This window comes from Balaenoptera acutorostrata, chromosome 15, assembly GCF_949987535.1.
Source record: "Balaenoptera acutorostrata chromosome 15, mBalAcu1.1, whole genome shotgun sequence".
Classification (NCBI taxonomy): Eukaryota; Metazoa; Chordata; class Mammalia; order Artiodactyla; family Balaenopteridae; genus Balaenoptera; species Balaenoptera acutorostrata.
Genome location: NC_080078.1, coordinates 38,515,663 through 38,536,888, shown reverse-complemented (window position 1 = coordinate 38,536,888; position 21,226 = coordinate 38,515,663). Strand labels below are relative to the sequence as shown.

The 21,226-nt window shown below is 56.3% G+C and overlaps 1 protein-coding gene across 2 annotated transcripts in view; it reads left to right on the top strand.

Moving 5' to 3' along the window:
- The window catches only part of CRAMP1 (cramped chromatin regulator homolog 1), a 59,983-nt gene extending 39,392 nt beyond the window's left edge, over positions 1-20,591 (top strand). For both annotated transcript variants that reach the window (XM_007181714.2, XM_057528391.1), the window contains exons 7-21: positions 3-88; positions 562-685; positions 1,523-1,604; positions 2,091-3,239; positions 5,626-5,803; positions 7,488-7,669; positions 7,757-7,831; positions 9,878-9,959; positions 10,851-10,955; positions 11,073-11,251; positions 12,009-12,071; positions 12,577-12,808; positions 13,600-13,764; positions 14,711-14,856; positions 16,648-20,591. In XM_007181714.2, coding sequence (XP_007181776.1) covers positions 3-88; positions 562-685; positions 1,523-1,604; positions 2,091-3,239; positions 5,626-5,803; positions 7,488-7,669; positions 7,757-7,831; positions 9,878-9,959; positions 10,851-10,955; positions 11,073-11,251; positions 12,009-12,071; positions 12,577-12,808; positions 13,600-13,764; positions 14,711-14,856; positions 16,648-16,812 — 3,013 coding nt within the window. In that variant the 3' untranslated portion in view covers positions 16,813-20,591. The remainder of the gene's footprint in view (positions 1-2; positions 89-561; positions 686-1,522; positions 1,605-2,090; positions 3,240-5,625; positions 5,804-7,487; positions 7,670-7,756; positions 7,832-9,877; positions 9,960-10,850; positions 10,956-11,072; positions 11,252-12,008; positions 12,072-12,576; positions 12,809-13,599; positions 13,765-14,710; positions 14,857-16,647) is intronic.
- Positions 20,592-21,226: the final 635 nt, after the last annotated feature.

Below are 21,226 nucleotides of genomic sequence, written 5' to 3'. Positions count from 1 at the left end.
AGGGCCACCACAGTCCGGTACAAAGGGAGGAACCTGCGGATCAAAGCGCCCATGTGCCGTGCCCTGAAGAAGCTCTGTGACCCGGACGGTATGTCACATGCGGGCTGGGCTGGGCCGCGCACCTGGGGCTCACTCCCGTCGGGGAGGCTCGCTGTCTGGCTCCATTTAGTGATGGCCAGGCTGAGCTGGAACACGGCGGCTGAGCCTGCGTGATCCAGTCCTGCCAGCAGGCAGCTCCTGGACCCGAAACCCCGTGTCATAGCGGTGTGTCCTCTCGTGAGTCAAGTCCAGCTCAGAAGTCCCAGCTGTCCTCAAACGGAGCATCCGAGGTGTCAGGGCGAGTCTCCCATGGCTGGTCCGTGGCCCTGGTGTAGCAGATGTGCAGCTGGCCACGCTGGCACCTTTAGACCAGGTCCTTGCCGGGGCTCCTGCCAGTCCCACTTTCACTGAGGGCTGTTTGCCCCTTGCTCCTCTCTGGGTCCCTTAGCTGTCTGGCCGAGGACTTCACCTTCTCATCAAGGTCCGTCTGTGCCAGGCTCTCATGACCCCTTCCTGTCGCAGGCTTGAGTGACGAAGAGGACCAGAAGCCAGTGCGCCTGCCCCTGAAAGTCCCCGTAGAGCTGCAGCCACGGAACAACCATGCCTGGGCCCGCGTGCAGAGCCTCGCACAGAACCCGCGGCTCAGGTAACACGCTGTGCGTTTTGGGGGAGCGAGCTGTGAGGGATGGGGCTGGAGGGGCGGTGTTGGGTCCCTGGGTGAGCAGCAGACGCCACTCCAGTACTCTGACACCACCTGGGGGTAGTGTGGGGGATGCCTTTAGATTCAGGTAAAATTCACATAATACGGAATTAACTGTGAGCCCTTTTAAGGGGCCCGGTTCAGGGGTATTGGGTACCTTCACAGTGTTGTACAACTATGACCTCTCTCTAGTTCCAGAAATTTTCAGCCCCCTGAAAGGAAACCCCATGCCCACTAAACACTCACTGTACATCCTCCTCCCACTCCCCAGGGCACCACTGGTCTACTTTCTGGCCCTATAGATTTGCCCGTTCTGACATTTCATGTAAATAGGATCATATACTGGTCCTTTCTGTCTGGCTTCTCTCAGTGAGCATCATGGTTTCAGGGTTCATCCGTGTCGTAGCCTGCATCAGGACTTCATTCCTTCCATGTGTATTTTTATTTTCTTGGGTTTAATTGAGTCTAGACCCACCCTCTTGACCCCACAGGGGGCTGGTAGAAGAGAAGGGTGTGTTGTACCAAGGCTCCTGTCCTGGTTGAGACCTCATACTGTAAAGGGCACTCAGGATCTCTGTTACTTTTTCTTGCAGTTTCTTGTGAGTCTCCTGTTATCTCAAATTAAAGAGTTAGTTTTTAGAAAAAGAGCCAACGGCTCTGCATGGACATTATGGCTCTGGCCTCGAGACCCGCAGGCATCATCTTCCTGCTGCAGCCTCTAGGGCTCCTAGAAAGTACCCCCACGTCCTAGCCTCCCATTCCCCATCTGTCTTTTCTCTGTAGGATGATCGTGGAGCTCCATCGAAAGGTCTCCAGCCTCATCGAGTTCCTGAAGCAGAAGTGGGCACTTCATGAAGTGCGAGTTGTATCCTTTTCCTACTAAAGCCACCCCCGGGCTCCGCAGCACCTGCTGCCTGAGAGTGAAGTCTCCTTCTCAGTCCTGGAATTGCAGCGGGGCCCCCAGGCGTGTAGCAGCTGTGCCATGAGATGGTGTAGAACCAGAACTAAAACCCACAGCCCCTCATTCTCTGGGTTTTGGGTCTGAACCCCCTTTTTGACCTCCTTGCAGTGTTAGAACTCTGTCACAGCAGCCGTCCTTGCTGTAAGTGGCTGCCATCTGGCCCACAGGGTGTGGCCGAAGCATCCCTGCCAGCAGGTTGAACAAAGTGACCAAGGACAGCCCCACACCTACATCTTCGTGTCCTTGGCTGGCTTGTAGCCCTTGCCCAGTTCCCAGCTAGGAGGGTGAGTGTTGGGTGTGGAGCCCGGAAAGAAGGAAGTACCTGTCGTGTCTACCCGCTGGACCTCAGGGTGTGAGCTGCTGCAGGTGGTTCCTTGACGGTGCACTCAGCGGAAGATGTTTGAGGAGCAGCAGCTGCAGGACTCGTCGGAGCCATCGCAGGAGAAGGTGGCACTGCACCTGTTCCCGGGGGAGAACTGCACCCTGACCCCGCTGCCGGGCGTGGCCCGAGTGGTGCACTCAAAGGCCTTCTGCACGGTGCACTGGCAGGAGGGCGGCCGGTGCAAGCAGAGCACCAAGGACACCCACACGCTGCCCCCAGCCCAGATCCTGGGCATCCAGAGCGGGCAGGGCACAGCCAGGGGCCAGCTGAAGTGCCCACGGGGCGGCGCCGAGACCAAGGGCGGGGGGCGGCCTCCTCCCTCCACCGATGCTTTGCAGAGCTCCGGGGAGAGTTCCCCTGAAAGTGCCCCTGGGGAGGGGGCCGCTGCAAGTTTCAGCAGCCCGGACGCCTCCGACAGGCTTCCACCTGGGCTCCAGGATGCTGGGGGACGGCTTGAGAAGACCCCTGCGGCCGCTGCTGCAGAGGGTGGGGACGGCCCTGCCCGAGAACCCGGGGCCCTGGCGTGTGCCTGTGGCCAGCTCCCAGACCTGGAAGATGAGCTCTCCCTCCTCGACCCCTTCCCCCGCTACATGAAGTCCTGTCAGGACCTCATCATCCCTGAGCAGTGCCGCTGCGTAGACTCACGGCCCTCAGGGTGCCCCTCCCCAGAGACCCTCGTCCCCAGCAGCGCAGAGGTGGCCGACCTCGCCCGGGCCAGGGCACCATCCCCTGTCCGCGTCCCGCCCGGCCCAGAGCCTCAGCCTAGCCCCGGGCTCCAGCCGGACGTTTGCACTAAAGACTTGGCAGATGCGCCTGCGGAGGAACCCCAGGAGAAGGCGAGCCCCTTGGACCCCCCACCACCTCAGGGTCAGCCTGCCGCCAAGCCTCCAAAGGACATCCCTGCCAGCCGGTTCGCCCAGCAGCTCCGCGAGGAGGGCTGGAACCTGCACACCTCTGAAAGCCTCACGCTGGCCGAAGTCTACCTCATGATGGGCAAGCCCAACAAGCTGCAGCTGGAGTACGATTGGCTGGCAGTGCTGGGCCCTGAGGGCCAGGCCCAGGGCTCCCGCACCGGCTCCCCGCCTAACAGCTTCCACAGGCAGCGCCTCCTCAGCTGCCTCCTGAAGCTCATCTCCACCGAGGTCAACCCCAGGCTGGTAAGTGTGGGTCGGAGCACTGCCCTTTTGGCCCCCCAAAGGCTCGCGGCTGGGTGGCTGGGGTCCAGAGAGGAAAGACCGGCCTTGTGGCAGGTGGTCTGGGGCCCTGCGGGCTCCTTGGAGGAGGTGGTCTGGGGGTCGCCTTTCGTTCCCTGGAGTGGGCTGCACAGAGCACGTGGTTGGGGCTCCGGTTCCCTGCAGTGCAGGCCCTCGTCCCGTGGGGCTCACATGGGCTGCACCTTGCCCAGCTCCAGAGATGCCACTGAGCCCAAGTGTGTGGGCTGAGGGGACAGAGCCTGGGACAGAGGCGCAGAGGTGAGGTGGCAGCCATGGCCAGGAGCCGAGCTGGGCTGGGAGCGTTGCAGGTTTCTGCAGCAGGAACGGCGAGGTCGAGTGTGTGCTTTGGAAAGGCCATCCTTGGAGGCCAATGGGGGTGCAGCCTGGGTGCAGGGAGTGGAGCTGGGAGGGGCTGCGCTGGGTGGGCTGCGCCCAGGAGACCCTGTGGAGAGGTGGCTGGTTGGAGTGGTCTCAGGTTCCTTGAGAGGCTCCTTTGGGGGGCAGTGGCTGCCATGGCCCAGGGAAAGGGCACTCCGCCAGTGGGCCTGGCCACGGCTTGTAACTGTCCCCCCACCCCCGCTCCTGGAAGGCCGGCCAGCAGAGCCCACACGTGGGCTGGAAGGTGCTGCAACCGGAAAGTCTAGTCCGCTCTCTGGGCACGAGAGCAGCGTCCTGAGGCAGGTCGATCCCAAAAAGGGCGTGTGCACTGGAAGGTGAGGCTCACAAGTTCCAGGAGGAGACGCCGAAGCTCAGCGTGGTGGCCTCACAGGAGTGGGGCTCGGGTCACAGTCAGAACCAAGCTCGAGGTGCGCCCATGTCACCACTGTGACATGTACCCGCCTCCTGCTCCCCGGGGCAGACAGCACGTGGTCTGTGTTCTGCCCCATTTCCCGGAGCCTCTGCCCTGGGCTCCTGCCCACCATCTTCTGGCGGCACTCAGCAGAGCTCATGGTGGGGAATGAGTGCCATTGGGACTCAATTCCCAATGGGAGAGCCGTGGGACCGGCTCTCTTGGGGGTGGGTGGGGCCCAAGGGCCAGCAGTGGACTTTGGATTCAGGTGTGAATGTGATCTGCGGGCAGGCGTGGGCAGTATTGCAGTGACCAGACAGAGATGATGAGTTTAAAACACTTGTTCAAGTTTGGCTTTTGGAGGGGTCAGGAACAGAGACGGGGGAGACCGGAGCATGTCCAGACCCCTAGGGAAGGAGGCCAGACCAGGCTGTCTCCTGAGGAGGTGGGAGTTCTGGAACACGGCCGAGGTGCTGGCCTTGGCCTCGGCCTCAACTGGGAGAGGAGAGTGGAGCAAGTTGGCAGTGCAGAGGATGCACAGCAGGGCGCTCAGATCTGTGGCTCCTGAAGCGGGGTCCCCGGCCAGCAGCCTCGGCATCACCTGGGAACTTGTTAGGGATGCAGGTTCTTGCAGCCCAGGAGACTGTTTTGACGAGACACCCCCCACTCCCACGCCCTGCCTGGTGATTCTGATGCAGCCCAGGTGTGAGAATCGCTTGCTCAAGTCCCCAGGAGAGATACAGGACCTTGAATTAGGGATGGCCTGCCTGGCCAGGCGGCCCCTCCCTGCGATTTCTCTGTAGGTGGGACGCTGACAAACAAGTGCAGCCGATGGCCGCCCCGCCCCGGGGAGGTTGGTGGGCACTCAGGTGGGAGGTGGGGGTGTCGAGATCCAATGAATGGAGTAGGAAGGGACACAGCAGGGGTCCCAGGGAAAAGAGAAGGTGGGTCAGGCCAGGGCGAAAGGCATGGGAGACACAGGAAGAGGTGCAGGGTAGGTGGGGCTGGGTGAGAGCATGGGGAGTGGGTGCTGGGGAGAACTGAGGAGGCAGGGCAGGACGGTGGAGTCATGGGAGAGAACAGGTGAGTAGAAGGGGTGCCTCTATGGCCGAGGACCCCAACACTCGGTGACAGCCAGGCGAGTGGAGGCAGCGGCCTCAGGTAGGGGCCCACAAAACCCCTGAGGTGGAGGTTTTGACTAAGCAGAGGACTCCTTGGCTGTGATTGTGTTTGATTTTAGAAATTAATCTGTATTTCCTTCCTCTGACTCACAATCAGAAGAAGCTTTAAGAAGGAGAGTCCCTGTCACTTGCTGCTCAGCCTCCCCTCCCGTTACGGTGCAGGGGGACGTCCTCTCCGTGCTACCGCGGCAGTGAACACAGAAGGGCTCCTGGAGGACAGCGGTTATTCCCCTGAGGGCCTGGGGCACCAACCTGTGCATCATGGAGTGTGACCCTGGGCCCTTTGCTGTCCCGTCACACTCCACAAGCGTTGTTCCGTGCTGAGTTTGGCCAATGTTTTGGCCCGTTTCTGTCCCAGGCTCCAGAAGTGAACACTGGCTCCACGGCCTCAGTGAGGCCTGCCCAGGAGGAGCAGTCGACGACGCCCCCGGGGAAGGTGGTGACTGTCAGCTCCCGCAGCCCACGCTGCCCTCGAAACCAGGCTGCCCTCCGTCACAGCAAGACCTTCTCTCCCAGCTCCGCACCTTGCTCCTCAGGTGAGGCTCAGATGGCCACAGGTAGCCTCCTGGATCCTTGCTGGGCATTGCGGGCTGCACAGAGCCGAGAGCTCCGGGCTGCCTGAGGCCTCGCCCCACTCAGTCAGCCGCAGTCCAGCGGATGGTGTGGGATACAGAAATCACTGCCTCCTCGAGGGGAGGGTGAGCACAGGGCCCGTCACAGAGGCTCTGGGGTCCTGGGTGCAGGAGCTGACAGGAAACATGGGGGACCCTTGCCAGTTTGGTCACTTTGGGGGATCTGGCTTTGTGAGGTCAGCAGCAGCCTCCATATCATGCCGAGTTGGTGGCTTAAAGCATGAGAAAGGTTGGTTCTTTCTGAGTCTTAGAGGGACTGTTTTTCTTTACATCTAAAGTATTAGAATAAAGAAACCTTCAGTTAAAGGATTCCCCAGCAGTTGAACACAAGTCTTAGAAAGAAAGATGGGCTTACCTACTGGTCCACGGTTGTATCTGGGAAGTAATTTAAATTCAGCGTCCTTTTTTGGGTTACGTGGCACATAACCCTAGGATAAACATGACTCGTTTCTTTGAGTCATCAATTTACTTGCTTAGTATTTTTTTTTTTTAACAAAACAGATTGTCATGGCTAGAATCGTTAATTCTGCATGAATTTTAAAGAATAAGGCTGCTGTGGTGTCAGGCTCCCCACCTCCTGCAGTTCTTGTTTTCCATTTCCCTCCTGACCTTTATCCTGTTTCCTTGCCATGATGGCTCACGAGGGGGCAGCAGCAGACTCTGAATCGGTTGTCTTTAAGGCAAAGGCACGTTCCTCAGGCGTCAACCGGTGGTGGGCTAGCTGGGAGCCTGTATAGTCTTTGCCCCCTCCCTCTGGCTTTAAAGTTTTGTAACTCTGTGAACTCTTAAATGTCCACACTCTTCCTCAGTCGCGGATGCTTTTAGCCCAGTGCGCCTGCAGTGCTAGAATCCAGATAGGTGCTTAGAAGACCTGGTCTCTGGACTCTGTGCGTGTTGATTTAACTTCACAGATTTGCAAATAAAGAATAAAGAAAGGGGACCCGTCCCTACCGTGAAGTGAGGGTGCTTTGCAGCAGCGCCTATGATGATGAAAACAGCAAGGAGAGTCCCCAGATAGTAGTTCCTAAATAAATATTTTCTGTCTTTTTATCTCTAGGTCTGTTTTTTGTATAATTAGAGATTTAGACCAAGGATCAGCAGACCGTGGTCCACAGCCTGCTTGTTGTAAATGAAGTTTTATTGGCACATGGCCACATCCACTGGCTCACGTGGCTGCCTTTGTGCTGCAGCCATAGAGCTGAGTTCAACAGAGACTGTGAGGCCCTCGAGGCTGACTTTTGTTGTCTGTCCATGTCCAGAGAACGTTTGCTGACCTCTGGTCTGCACTAGATGATCTGGAAGGTTCTTCTAGCTCTGAAAAGTCTTTGAAGGTGAATCTGCCCTTCCCACTGAGATCATCAGAGATCAAGGAAAGCTCTGATCTGCTTACATGGTGGGAACTAGAATTTCAGGGAGAAAGGAAGAAAAGCAGGTTTTTACAGCACTGAGATATAGGAAATTCCCTTTAAGGACACCAGAGAGGTCGTCAAGGATTCCTTTCTGATTTTCTTCCCAGTGGAACCCCTCCCATGCTGGAGGCGTTGCTGGGTGAGCGCCATTGTATCTGTTCTCCCTTCTCCTTCCCTAGGTTTGAGAAACCCCCCGAGGCCCCTCTTGGTGGCCGGTCCCTCCAGTGCCGGAAGCAGTGACTCAGATGGTGGCCTTTTTGCCGTCCCAACAACGTTGCCGCCCAACAGCCGACACGGGAAGCTCTTCTCTCCCAACAAGGAAACAGAATTGACGTTCCGTCAGCATCTGAACTCCATCAGCGTAAGTGGGGCCCACGCCTCCCTGCTGCTGGGCTGCCCCGTGTGTGTGGAGAAAACACTCTCAGGGTCAGTATTGTCTTCCTCACAGATGCAGTCGGATTTTTTCCTGCCAAAGCCCAGGAAGCTGCGGAACCGGCACCTGCGGAAGCCATTGGTGGTCCAGGTCAGGAGCCCATCCACATCTGCGTGTGCCTGGCCTCAAGGGCTGGCCTCTCCCTCCCACCGGCTGAGCTGCCCAGGATACGCTAGTGTCTTCCTGTGTCTCAGGTTTTCATGTGAAGTGGGGAGAATCCCTGCCCCTTCTTTTCTTTTTCTTAACAGGATAAAGTAGTAACAGTGACCCTAACTGTACCTGAAAATAAAGGTAATCTTGGTACAGCATGAAAACCGCTTGCAAAAAAGACAGAAAGTTCTAGGGGTTTGGGTTTCAAGGATGTCCCAGATTGGAATATATGTGAGGACTCTCAGAACATCTATTTATAAGTATGTAGTAAATGGAAGCAGTTGGCAAGGTATATGGATTGGCCAGAGGCCAGACCTCTCCCAAGCTGGTAATGAACTCTGGGAGGACCCGTGGATGCCACCTGCAGACCCCGAGGGGTGATCCAGGGATCAGAGGCACAGGAGAAAGAGGGCATTTTTATTTGGAGGTAAAAAGATAACAGAGGTGAAGCTGAAATTCTGAAATAACTATGGGCCTGGAAATTTATGAATGTTTTTGAATTAATGCATAGGTCTCCTTTTGTTAGACTCAGAAATCTCTTCCTCTCTTGGAAGTAATTTATTTAGAAATGAGAGATTGCATGACAGATCTCAGGAAGGAAAATTTATTCCAAGTCCCACGGGTTTTTTTGTGCAGGCTAATTCAACGTTAGGGCATTTAATTTTGGTATATTTGGTTAAATACATTAACCCTCTGCCCTGGGCATGGGAGCACACTCCCTGGCTGAGAGGATACCCCACAGCCCAGGGTCGCAGCCAGGGTGCCCTCAGCTGCCTGTTGTTGTTTTGTTTGTAAACAGCTTTATTGATATATAATTCACATACCATGAAGCCTACCTGTTTAAAGCGTACAGTTCAGGGTTTTTAGTATATTCACAGGGGTGTGCAGCCCCCACCGCTGTGTCATTCCAGAACATTGTCATCACCCCAAACAGAAGCCCGGCCCATTACCTGGACTGCCCCTTCCCCAGCCCTTGAGCCACTTCCTGTCTCTAGGGATCGCATAATTTCACATAAATGGAATCACACTTCATATGTGGTTCTTTCATTTACTGTTTTTATAAAAAGTTTCATTGGCATGTGGCCACGGTACTTCATTTCCCTGCTGTCCATGGCTGCTTTCACACCACCGGGGTGGACTTGAGTAGCTGTGACAGAGACCGTGAGGCCCAGAGCCTAAAGGATCTCCCCACCTGGCTCTTTCAAAGAGGCCTGAGGCTGGCAGGGGACACCAGGGCCTGTCACCTCGTGTACAGTCACCCTGCCGCCTTGCGGCACGTGGCAGACCCTTGGGGAGCCCCAGTGGGGCGAGAGCCCAGCTGTGCGCCCAGAGCTGCAGTGCCTCTGGACACTTCCGGCCTGAGAGATACTTTCTGTCAGTGTTTCACCTCAACAGCTAACAGTGTCGGCAGTGAACTCCATTTCCTCTTAGATGGTAGTCGTCACACCATGAAGGCGCCCTGAGCACACTGGGACCTGATGGTTCACACATGGGAGCCCTGGGCGTGTGACAGGGAGGAGTGGGCACCAGACCGTGGATGGGGTAGAGGGCCGCATGGCCTTGGCCCCCTGCGATACAGGCGGCAACTTGATTTTCTTCACCCAAACAAGGGGTATCTCGTAACAGTCCACATTGAGTTGTTATAAATATTTATAGGACTAGTTGCGTTCCAGCCAAATCCAGATGTTCTAGATAAAAGGTGGATTGTTCTGACATTCCCCCAGTTTTCCCTGGGAAGCTTCAATTCCCTGGGTTCTTTTCAGAGAGGACCCAGTGTTTAGGGGTCTGGGGTCTACAGAGCACAGCCATCCTCAGACTGTCTTGGAAGCCCTTGTGTCAGCAACTCTAGAACCAGAACCCCCATCTGGTTACACTCAGCTTCCTCTTCTCTAGAACATTCCTTTACAATCCAGCACTAGTTTCCTGGATGATTTTCGGTATTGGGGTCTTTCCATCACCTGAATATTGCCAATTTTCCCTCCACAGAGAACACTGCTTCCTAGACCGTCTGAAAACCAGTCCCACAATGTCTGTTCCTTCTCCATCCTGTCGAATTCTTCCATAACTGGTAAGTGCCGGGGCTTCTCAGGGAAGCTTTCACTCCTTACGTGTGTGGCCCCGTCTTTGGGAATTGCAGGCATTTGTTCCTATGGCTCTTTGAGTGACATTTCAAGCCTTCCTGGGTCCGCTCTATCAACATGGGCAGCGGTGCGGGCAGGTGTGGACCCCTGACTGGTGGTCCACAGGCAGCTTCCTCCCAAGGTGGGCTCAGACGTCCCTGGTTGGGGTGCTCTGCTCGGTTCAGTTTAAGAGAAGGGTCTGTGGTCCACCCCATCCATGACGTCTTCTTGTCAGGCGTTTTATGGGACAGACATGTCCTTAGGGTGTGCGACTCACGCTTTCACGGATCTGTAAGCTTAGTGGGGCCCTCGCTCTTTGCAGTAAATCTTACATAGTGAGACTCCTTCAGTGAAACACACATTCCATGACTTACCTTTTTATCGGTCTTGATTTTCACAAGACCCAGACAATTGCTCATTCTCACACCTACTTTTCAATGGCAGAAAGCCTGCCAGGAAGGAGCCAGGTTGCAGAGGCAGCACGTTGATCCTAGTCTGGTGCTCTGACCCCCTCAGAGGAGCCTGTAGCTCAGCTCAGGTGTGACACACCCTTAAAGGGCTGTTCCCGTGGGCTGACAGTAGTGACCGCAGCCATTCAGCAGCCCCCAGGAAGCGCAGTGGTGCCGCTGTCACGGGCGACAGTGCTTTCTCCCTGCCGGGGCCCTGTGTGACCATTGACTTCCCCAAGTTAGCAAGTGTTGGGACGTTTGGTGGTTTCCAGCTCGGCTTCCATGATCTGGACGGTGGCCATGAAGGGGAGCGCATGCAGCCCCCGCCGTGTGGCAAGAGGCCATCAGCTCGTGTGCCTGACGCGTCTGCTTCCACTCTCGTCCTCACAGGGAGAGGCTCCTTCCGGCCCATTCAGTCCTCCCTGACCAAAGCGGCTCTGTCCCGGCCAATTGTGCCCAAGGTTCTGCCACCCCAGGCCCCAGGCCACCTGGCCAGTAAGTCTCTGCGACTCTGCCCTGGCATGAAAATGAGGCCTGCACATGGGCTGTCCCCTCTGGGGCGGGTTTCAGGACGTCAGGAGACAAAGACTTGCACGTTGCTTCTGTTGCCAGGCGCTATCGACTTAGCAGCTAAAAGCGCCGGCATCATCCCTGGGAGCCCCCTCCCCGTCCTGGATGCCGACGGCTTGTCTGGCATCTCTCCGCTGTCTTCAGATGAGGTGACGGTGACTGTCTCGGGGCAGGACTCCACCAGCACCCACCAGAATGGAGACCCCATCCCCACTGTAGGGGTGAGTGTGTTTAGAAGGGCTTCTCTGAGCTGCCACCAGCTTTTGGGATGGGATGGTCAATCTCCAGTCCTGGTTTGAAAGCCAAGGCCATGAGCTGAGGTCGTGCTGGACTCCAGCTCTGCCTCTGGAGGGGACGGGCCTGCTGAGCGAGAGGAGAGTCACTGAACAGGGAAGTCTCAGCCTGAGTGAGACCATGTGGCGCAGCGGGTGTGGTGGGCTTGCCATGTGACCCAGGGAATCCGCAACTAAGACGGGCATGGAGGCCTGCCCGCAGTGAAGGTAGCCAGCCTGAACAGGAGGTCTGCCCGCAGGGTAGGTAGCCGGCCTGAACAGCAGTGTCACCAAGTTGGCTGTCAGTCCACCCCTGACTCCCTGCTACTCGGGTGCTGCCTCAGCGGGCCCTGCTCTGCAGCCCCGCTGGCACTGCAGCTCCTCCAGTTCCCCCACCTGTTTGAGGGCTGCCTGAGGTGGGCAGGGCAGGCGGCCACTTAGGACTGCAGAGCCCAGTCCTGCCTGAGGACCCTGAGGTCGACCTCTTGCTAGGACTGGAGTTGACTGTGAATTGACAAATGGTCTCAAGTTCAGGGGCAGGGGGGTGCACATTCTGAGAGCAGTGGGCTTTCCTGTGCTCCCAGGGAGAGCTCTCCAGCCTACACCCCCGTGCTCCTGCCTGTTAGGAGCCGTGGGGTGGAGCGGCTCTCCTCAGGAGCCAGGTGCCGGGCCAGCGCTCACTGGCATATTCCTGGTGTTCTCGTAGGGCACGAGCGACCCGTTCATCAGTGTCCCCTCGAGGCAGAATACGCTGGCAGACGGTTTCCAGGTAGAGTGTGCTGTTGCCTGCTGAGCAAAGTAGCTGCCCCAGGACCTCGTCCAGTGCCAGGCCCCACCCTCGTGGTCCTGCTCGTGGGCCCGGGCTTCCTCCTCATGATGTCCAGCGGCCGTCCTTCCCCGCACCTTGCCTCCTTGGTGCACACGCGGCTCCCATCTCAGGCTTCCCTTCTCCCCTCTCGGGCTGGCTGATTGAGACACAGTTCTGGAAGGACTAAGTTTTCTGGGCCGGGGAGGAGGAGGTCGTCAGCTGGGGGTGGAAGCAGATCCAGGCCACCTCGGCCCGGCCTCCCAACTGGGCCATCCCTCGAGGGTTTCAGGAGAAGGAAGTTCCCTGAGTGTGTTTCTCGCTGGAAGGATGAGTGACTGCTGGGGTCACTGCCTCTCTGTTGGTGTCCCCGTCACTCAGTCACTGCTCTGCAGGACCAAGGTTGCTTTTTCATTGCTTGGTATGGACTGTCTGCTCTGTCGTGTCTCAACAGTATCTGTCTCCACAGAACTCGCCCGTTCTCTCCTTATCCGAGCTGTCCAAGGCTCCTCTCCACAATGGGCTCTCCACACCGCTGCCCTCGTCGGAGGCCTCCAGCACCCGGCTCTCTCCGCCCAACGTCTCTGCTCTGCTGGACATCTCCCTGCCCGGCCCGCCCGAGGACGTGCTCTCTCAGGGAGAGCCCGCCACGCAGATCAGCGACTCCATCATCGAGATCGCCATCAGCTCCGGCCAGTACAGTAAGGAGCAGGGTGCCTCTGCACAGCCCTCCTGGAGTCAGTTCTCCCAGGGGCCTTGACCTCCCACCTGAGTGTTTGCCAGCCTCCAAGCACCTTGCTGTCCAGCTGTCCTGGGAGTTGAGCCTCTGCACCTACAAGGCACTGCCCAGCCTTGGCAGGGGCAGCGCAGGCGGACAAGGCCCGTACAGGACCTGAGCCTGTTCGTGGTCTGGCGGGGCTGCCCCTGGCCTTGGGAGATAGAGCGGGCCCACGAGGCATCTCCAGCCTGGGGATCAGGCGGGGCCGTCTCCTTGTCGGTTCTGAACCTGGGTTGGACGCCTGCGGGGTTGTGGGTTTCAGGAGGGGTTGGACTGGTACCTGTGGGCCTTGGCTCCCCCAGCCTGTGGGGATGGTGCTGTGGGGCAGCGGTATGGTGGGCGCCAGCTGGTAGAGTTCAGGCCGTGGATTCAGAGCTCATAGCTGGCAGCGTGTGGCCGTGGGCTGGTCACAGGCTCGTTAGAGCCTGTTCTCCTTAGCAGTGTGTTGGGAGCCGCGGACATCTTGCAGGGCTGTCGTCAGCAGCAGGAGAGGGTGTAGGTGACGCCCTCAGCACGGGGCCTGCCTCCATCCGCTGTGGCCAGTGTCATTCTCTGAAGATGGGCATGGGTCCCTGCTGTTTGGGGGCCCAGTGGGGTCCTGGGCCTCCCAGTTCAGCAGCGCGTGCCACGCCACTCCGTGGCCTTCTTGGCAGGTGGGGGAAGTGGGGCTGTTCACCCCACGTGCCGGCTCTGACCCCAGATTTTGGTTGACAGGTGAAGGAGTCCCTCTTTCTCCAGCAAAACTGAATGGCAGTGACAGTTCCAAGAGTCTCCCCTCCCCGTCCAGCAGCCCCCAGCCAGACTGGATCGCCTCCCCGACCCACGACCCCCAGTGGTGCCCCAGCGACCCCACGGACTCCTCACTCAGCAGCTTGTTTGGTGAGTCTCTGTGGAGGGCAGCCAGAACGAGCAGAGCCAGAGTCTGGACTCTCCACGCTCCTGGCAGAGAGCCCCTCCAGGGCTGTTCCTTGGTATTTAGGGTTTTTTTCTGCATCAGTTACATGTGGGAAAGTGCCCAGGCCCCAGTGTGCAGGTCACTAGGCTTTGGCAGATGTGTAAACCCCGTAACCATGGCCACGTCCATCCTGCAGTCAGTCCCCTGTGCTCCTCCTCCCAGGCTCACTGCCAAGGGCAGGGTGGAAGGAGCCGGTGTGTTGCGCCCTCTTTGCTCCCCTCTTTCGGTTCTGTGGTGGCACGGCAAGGACAGATCGGAGCCTTCACAGGATGTGTTCATCCTCGTCGCCACTGGTGCCTGTGGGACGGGAAGGGGCTATTAGGGAAAGACGCACCAGCTTCGGTTTCCTGCACAGAGGAGCTTCTGAGGCACATCTGGGGTCCGTGCACTTTGTATTTGTAGAGAGCAGCCAGGGTGTGCACCCTGGCACGGGGCATGCTGTTTGCTGACCAACTGGGTCAGCACCGTGTGGGGGCACCACACCTGACGGCCCCGAACAAGCCGGGGCTCTGGTCTGGGTGGTGTGGGGGAGCCAGCCCCCAATATGCATTTCCTGCTCAGAAAGTCACAGCAGTGCAGGCTCTGCAAAGTCGAACAGAAATCATGAGAAATTGGAAACAACCTTACATTGAGGTAGGGGTGGTAACCAGACAGTGGAACACTGTGGGGCCCCTAGAAAAATGAGATAGACTTTCCCAGGCTGCAGGGGACTGTCCAAGGCTCACCATGGGAGGAAAGGCAGGTATGGCCTGATGCCTCCGTCTGGAGCACCGTGCCCACACGAGCAGCGAGATGCCCGCAGGGCCTGGCCTGGCCTCCCTGGACCAGTCCAGGCCTAGCCGGCTCAGGGCCTCTCCTTCCTCTCTGCAGCGAGCTTCATCTCCCCAGAGAAGAGCCGGAAGATGCTGCCAACCCCCGTCGGGACCAACAGCGGCACCTCCCTTCTGGGCCCCAGCCTGCTGGATGGCAACTCTCGCGACTCGTTTGTGTCCCGGTCCTTGGCTGATGTCGCCGAGGTAAGCGCACGACCTTTCCCCCAAGCCTGGGTGCCAGCCTCCATCCCAGAGCTGCCAGACCCTCCGGCAGACCCGTGTGGTTACTCAGAACTGCTCGCCAAGACTTACACGTCAGGAGCCGTCATGGACAGAGCCCAGCCTCTGACTGCTCCTGAGAGGGAATCTCTGCCAGTGCTGGGCCGGCATTTGTCCCGCTGGCGGCAGGTGACAGACGCTGAATCACGGCTGAGCCCGGGGCTCTGAAGGCAGCTCTGGGTCTTGTGTGTCCTCCACCAGCTGTGTGACCTTGGGCAGGGACTCTGCGTCCCCCTGCTCAGTCTCCTGATCTGCGGAGGAGAAGAGGCGGTAGTGGCGGTGCCATCGTTGCTGCCACCTGACAGAGGGGACCCTTGAGCAGCACCTTGGTGTCGTTGCTCGTGGCTGACCTGCCGAATGGGGGGAGGGCTTCTGCAGAGGCTCCTCTGCGATCACGTGATGACCCGGGAGTCATGCTGTGGCAGTGTGTCTCCCCCATGTTCTGCCTGGAATGCAGCATCCCTCTTTTCTTTGTCCAGGCCGCCGCCTCACACAACCACCCAGGCCTCCATCCCACTAGGTTTGAGTGGTGTCTGTGGGCAAGTAGGGCTGAGGGAGTGAAGACAGGTACATTTAACTAAGACTCCAGGTGTGAAGTAACAGGTACTGTAGGAGTTTAGACAGAGGCTGTGCTGAGGGGAGAACCTAAGTCTAAAATGCCCCTGGCCGGCCCCCAGCTCATTGCTGAAGTCCTAGAGCAGCATCTCCTCAACACCGGCTCCCTGGGCTGTCGAGGCACTTGTGGGGGGCCCTCGAGCATTTCATAGTGGATACTCGGGGGGAACCTGGATCAAACAAAGCTCACACAGCTGCTTCCCAGGACGCCTCAGCGTCTCGGTGTCCGGACGTGAATCTCGAGATCCGAGGGGATTTTGAAAACAAATTTCAGTTTTTTTGAAATTTCTTGTAGTAAAAAGTTTAAAGTTCAGTTCATCCCATGCTCTACTCAGAATTTTCCGAAGGCTTCTCATTTGTATTTGTTCATTACATCAAGCAGTTAATGAATATTAATTGAGGGCCTACTAGATGCCAGGCACTGCTACAGGCCCAGAATGGACAAATTAAAGGCCCTATCCTCATGAGGCTGACAGTCCGGTCCAGTGCGGGAGGAGACAGTAAGCTCCCTGGCTCTGCCCACAGGACAGTCCTGATGCATGAGGCCCCACTGTGCACACTCTGGTCTCCTGTACTCTCTGCCTTACTCACTGTCACATCCACCATCTTTCTTGTTTCTTGAACAGCCGGCTGTTCCCACCTTAGGGCCTTTGCACCTGCTGTTTCTTCTCACGAGAATGTGCTTCCCTCGTGCCTTTACATGACTTGCTCCCACAGTTCTTCTCACACCCCGCCTCAGAAAGCCCTCCTCTGACACGCAAGCCTGTGGCAAACTCCCTCCTCCGCTTCTGTCTCCTTCAGGCCACCCCACAGTCCCTAGTTCTGCTGCCTTCCCTCTGCCTCTCTGTCCACTGACCGTCCTTCCCGGGGACCCACCACTCTGACCCGACAGCTGGGCGGCCGGGCTCACAGTGCGTACTTCTCCACAGAGCGAGTGTTCGCAGTGACGGAGGTGATTCTGAGGTTGTCCCTGGAGTGTGGGGGCCACTGTGATGTGGCTGCCGGGGGGACTCTCACCCTCATTGTAGAGGGAGTTGCACTTAAGTCCGGCCGTGGTGGCCAGCTGCCTGCTCACTCGTCTCCCCGTGTCCTCTCCCATAGGTTGTGGATTCCCAGCTGGTGTGCATGATGAACGAAAACAGCATCGATTACATATCCCGGTTCAATGATCTGGCCCAAGAGCTGTCCATCGCTGAGCCTGGCCGCCGAGAGGTTCTGTTTGATGGCGGTGGAGGTGGCCCCCCGGTCGGTGACCTGTCCCAGTGACTGTGCCTCATGGCTGGGGCAGCCCGGAGGCTGTGGAGGACAGCTTACAGGGTTGGTGGTCCTCGAGCGTCATAGGGGTAGCCCTCTTTAGAAGAGAGAAAACATAAATCAAGCCCGGACTCCCAGGAGACAGTCTGAACAGAGGCACCTCTGCACCCAGAATGTGCAACATGCAGACAGCCATGTCCCAGCAGGCCAAGGCAGTGGTGGCCAGGCGATGAGGGAGCGTCCTCGGCAAGGCCAGTGTCAGACGTGGCCCTGGCGTCGGAGCCACCCCCTGCCAGGAGCATGTGTTAGGGTCTGCGCGGTACCCACGCTTCTGCCTCGGTTGTTGTGTCAGACGTTCCAGGGCATTTTCTTTCTGAGAGAAAGGAGTGGTGGGCCTGGCTGTCGTCGTTATGGCCTGGGAGCTGTGACCTCCCGCTCTCTGCAGGGAGGCTCCAGGGCACTGCTGCGTTCTTTGCGGCAAACCAACTCCCTGCTCCGGTTGTTCCCTCTGCAGTGCGAGGACGGGGAGGACAGCTGGGCATGACCTGAGACAGCGGACACTGCAGAGGACACTCCAATCACGGGGCAGTGGGAGGGTCCCGGGGCAGCACAACTGGTGCCACCTCCCCAGAAATCCTGACCATGGCCTAGTGCTTCCTCATCTGGAGCTTTTGTTCTGACTGACTCAACAGGAAGGGGGAAAAGAATCATGTCTTACGTGGGTTGTGTGGACTTTTAAAAAAATCCCGCTAAGCTGGTCAGAAAATGTTTTTTTCGTATTTTGAGAATTAGGAGACATTGGAGAGGAAGAACAGCGTTCCTGTTTAGTTGGTTTCTTCCCCGCGTCTATCTGCAAGTCTCTTCTCGGTGATCTGAGATGTTATTTCTCTCTTTAGGGTGATCCCCAAGTGCTCATTTGACTACAGATAAGACTTTCCTGATGATCTTGAACTTCTAACATATTCCTGCCTAGCATTTTGGACAGATGCCATTTGCAGGGAAAGTTTTCTCTTCCTTTCCTTGGCATCAGTGCAGAGTATGCCCCAATGCATATGTATAATCCCTTGCTTGTATTTCTGCCTCATGGTCTCCTGTTTCTCTTCCTCCTGTTCAGGGAATCCAGGCAAGGGTCAGACATCACGCGCAGTCAGAGTGCGCTGAACCCACATCCCTCTGGTGTGCTCCTTGAGCCTCCTTGGATGACCAGCCGTCACCATCTTGGGTAGTGCAACATCCAGTCTTTCCCCAGAATGGAGTTAACACAGCTCCTCTGCCTTCTCAGCCTTGCGGGGCCAAGCACACAAACCACCATCCAGGCACACCCCTTGTGGCTGGGCACCAGTGCTGTGGTTTTGGGGCACCACCCCACCTGCTGCTTACCCCCGCCCGGCAGCCGCAGTCAGTGTGGCTTCTTGAATCCGCCCCAGCCCACCACTGTTAGTGTTCATCACCTTGCCTCTCTCCCAGCTCACTGTGGACCGGCAGCCTTCGAGGCCAGCTGGGCCCTCTCCTCTGGTTCCTCCCCCTGCCCGCCCGCCCCCCCCCCCCCGGCAAAGAGATGAGCCAGTGTGCAAGGAGAGGGGAAGGTCCTTCGCAAGTACAAGCAGAGGGGCTGCTCTTGATCCTGCCGCCTCTCCAGAGTGGTCGGCTGCTCCAGGCTACAGGCTGGGTTGTCTCCTCCAAGCCGCAGAGGAAGCAGGACAGTGGCTTCCAGGCGGTAGCTTCCTTCCTTCCTCTCCAGCTTTCCTCAGAGCTCTTGCCTGTCATGTGGCCTCCCTCTTTCAGATCTGGATTTAGGCACAAACATCACTAAGAAAAGCCTGTGTGGGCAGCCCTCCTGGGCTCTTGAGAAAACAGTCCCAAAGCTCTGGAGGTCTGAAAGAAAGGGATGTGGTACCACTTTAAGAGAGATAGACAGCAGTATTTGAGTCCAGAGTCTCTTTAAACTAGCTTGTGTTTTGTGATCAATGTATCAGCTTCCTGAAATTAGCACCTTATTGAGCCAAACAAGATCAGTGGGTCTGTCTCTGGGCATCCGACCCGGTTAGATCCACAGTGGGTCAGGCCAAGGTTAGGCCACTGCCAGCTTTCTTGTATTCCCACTGTCTGGGACCAGAGATGCCAAGTAGCATTACCGCATCAATGCCGGGGGCAGTGCCCAATGGCAGTGTGCACTGCGCCAGGGACAGTAGTGATCCCGAGCTGCTTATCCATCAGGGGACACCCCACAGTAGTCTGGTTGGTAGGTTGGCACCTGTCACCTGGTGGACGTCCAGCAGGAGGAAAACTCTGGAGATCTGGATAAGACTTTGTTGGCCCTTTATTCAGCAGCACCTCCCTCTTGGGTCTCCCACATAGACTCCATTTGGGAGTAGCTGACTGGCCAGTGTCATCCAGTGGGGAGGTGAGTTGCGGAGGAGAGTGGACTGACTCTTCTCACCTGTAATAAAGCTGACATGACTTCAGAGAACCCTGCTTCTCTAGCAACCAGACAGGTATAAGCATTTGCTTGCCATGTTAAGGAAAAATGGTGTCGTCTGTAGCATTAAAATGATGGATGCCTTTTCTCCCAGCCTAAATGATTATACATGTATGAAAATAAGCAACTGTTATGTTAAAGGCTGGAATTTTTCAGAAGACCCAAGCAGAGACGCCTCCCACTTCTGCGTCTCCCTCTGCCCTTCCAGCGGAAGTTGTGATAGTGTCAGTATACACCTGTGGCTTCCTTTGTGCATTTGAGCATGTTGTGATTAAGACCAGGTCAGTTTCTCAGAAAAATCTTCCCCTAGTCACTGTAACGTTGTCAGGGATCTTTTTGCTGATTCATCTCTTCTAAAGATTGAGACTGAATATCTTTGGTCTCAAGGGAGTTGTTTTTGCCTTGATTCTTCATTGTGAATATCCAGTGATGAGCATTCCATTCTTCAGAAGGTGCAGAGGCAAGTTGAAGTTCGTGATTCCACATAAGGTTCGTGATGGCATTTGTCTCATCCCTCTGTGTCTTCTGGGCGTAGGGTACTTGCTCAGGGAGTGGGGATATTTGGAACCATTTCATTGGTTGATCCACTTGCTTTCCCACCTCAGTCCCATTCTCTAGTATTCTGTACCATAGCCTCATTACTGGTGGTGTCTTTTCAGTTTAATAGCATCTTTAAGTAGATCACACCTTTGAATCCAAACGTGTACAAAGAACAGTCATATAATAAAAGACACTTGAAACAAGTGGAGGAGGAAAACAGCAGTTGCTTTTTCTTTTTAACATTGAGATCTATCAGATGCATTTAGGAGGTAATATGGCACTTTGTCTTAAGAAAAAAAGAAACCCACAGCAAACCTTTCCTGACTTGTCAAAACTCTCCTAATCCTACAGTAACTTGTAAGTCGTGTTAGGTGAGGTAAGTCTTGGAAGCACTACAGTAGCCCATGCCCTTTGTTCTGTAACAGGATAACCGGCTCTAGAACTTCTGGGCAGCAGAACTTATTGCTATTTTTTATAATAATCGTTAAGCCATATCATCTAAGGTTTTCGGCTTGTTTGAGATGTGAATTTGTTTTATAGATTATAAATATACATATACAGTGTATGTATAAAGCAGAATGCCTGTCCTTCCTGATTATTTTTTGTACCATATTGTAAATTATATTATTTATTCTTTACCAATTTTGGGAATAAAAGGTGTTTGGTTATTTAATATAATAAACAAAAGCTGTTAAACTTCTTATGTTTAAATTTCCAGTTCAACTTGTAAATCTGTTTTTATTATTGTGCATAAATACATACTAATACTTGATCTAATAATTACTGTTTCTGCTTTTTTCTTTTTAAGTGTGCACTTTGCAAACAGCCCAAGTGGCTCTCATCTGGTGAGATCTCAGAGGAATCAATGGGCTGTCCACAGTGTAACTGAGCAACAAAACACTGCTGAATGTGTTTTGTTTTTTTGAGCTATAAATCAAGACAGCTGGCACACTTTATCCCTTGCTTCCCATTTCTGAGTTAGTGTTCTTGCCCCCACGACGTGCAGGACAGAGGAACTGCGATTCCGTTTCCTTTGGCCACGTATCCACGTGCCATTGACTGGCTGGCAAAAACCAAGCGTCTCCAGACAGGCTGGACCCAGCTCGGTGCTGCTTGGCGCCAGCACGGCAGACCTGGGAGGCAGGCAGGAGGCCCCCGCGAGGCCACGGGGAGTTTCGGCCAGGTGCCCGGATAGTGCCCGACCCCGCCCACCTCGGGGGAGGGGGGGAGGGCCATTCCCCCGCCGGCTTACTGCCCAATGGCGGCGCCCGGCGCCGTGAGCGGTACCTGCTCTCACCAATCGGCTGCGAGCGCGGCGCAGGCCTCACCAAGCTTCCGTCTCGTGGGGCGGAGTCCGACACCACGATAGGCTGCTGCAGCTTGACTGGTGTCGGCGGCGCCCAATAA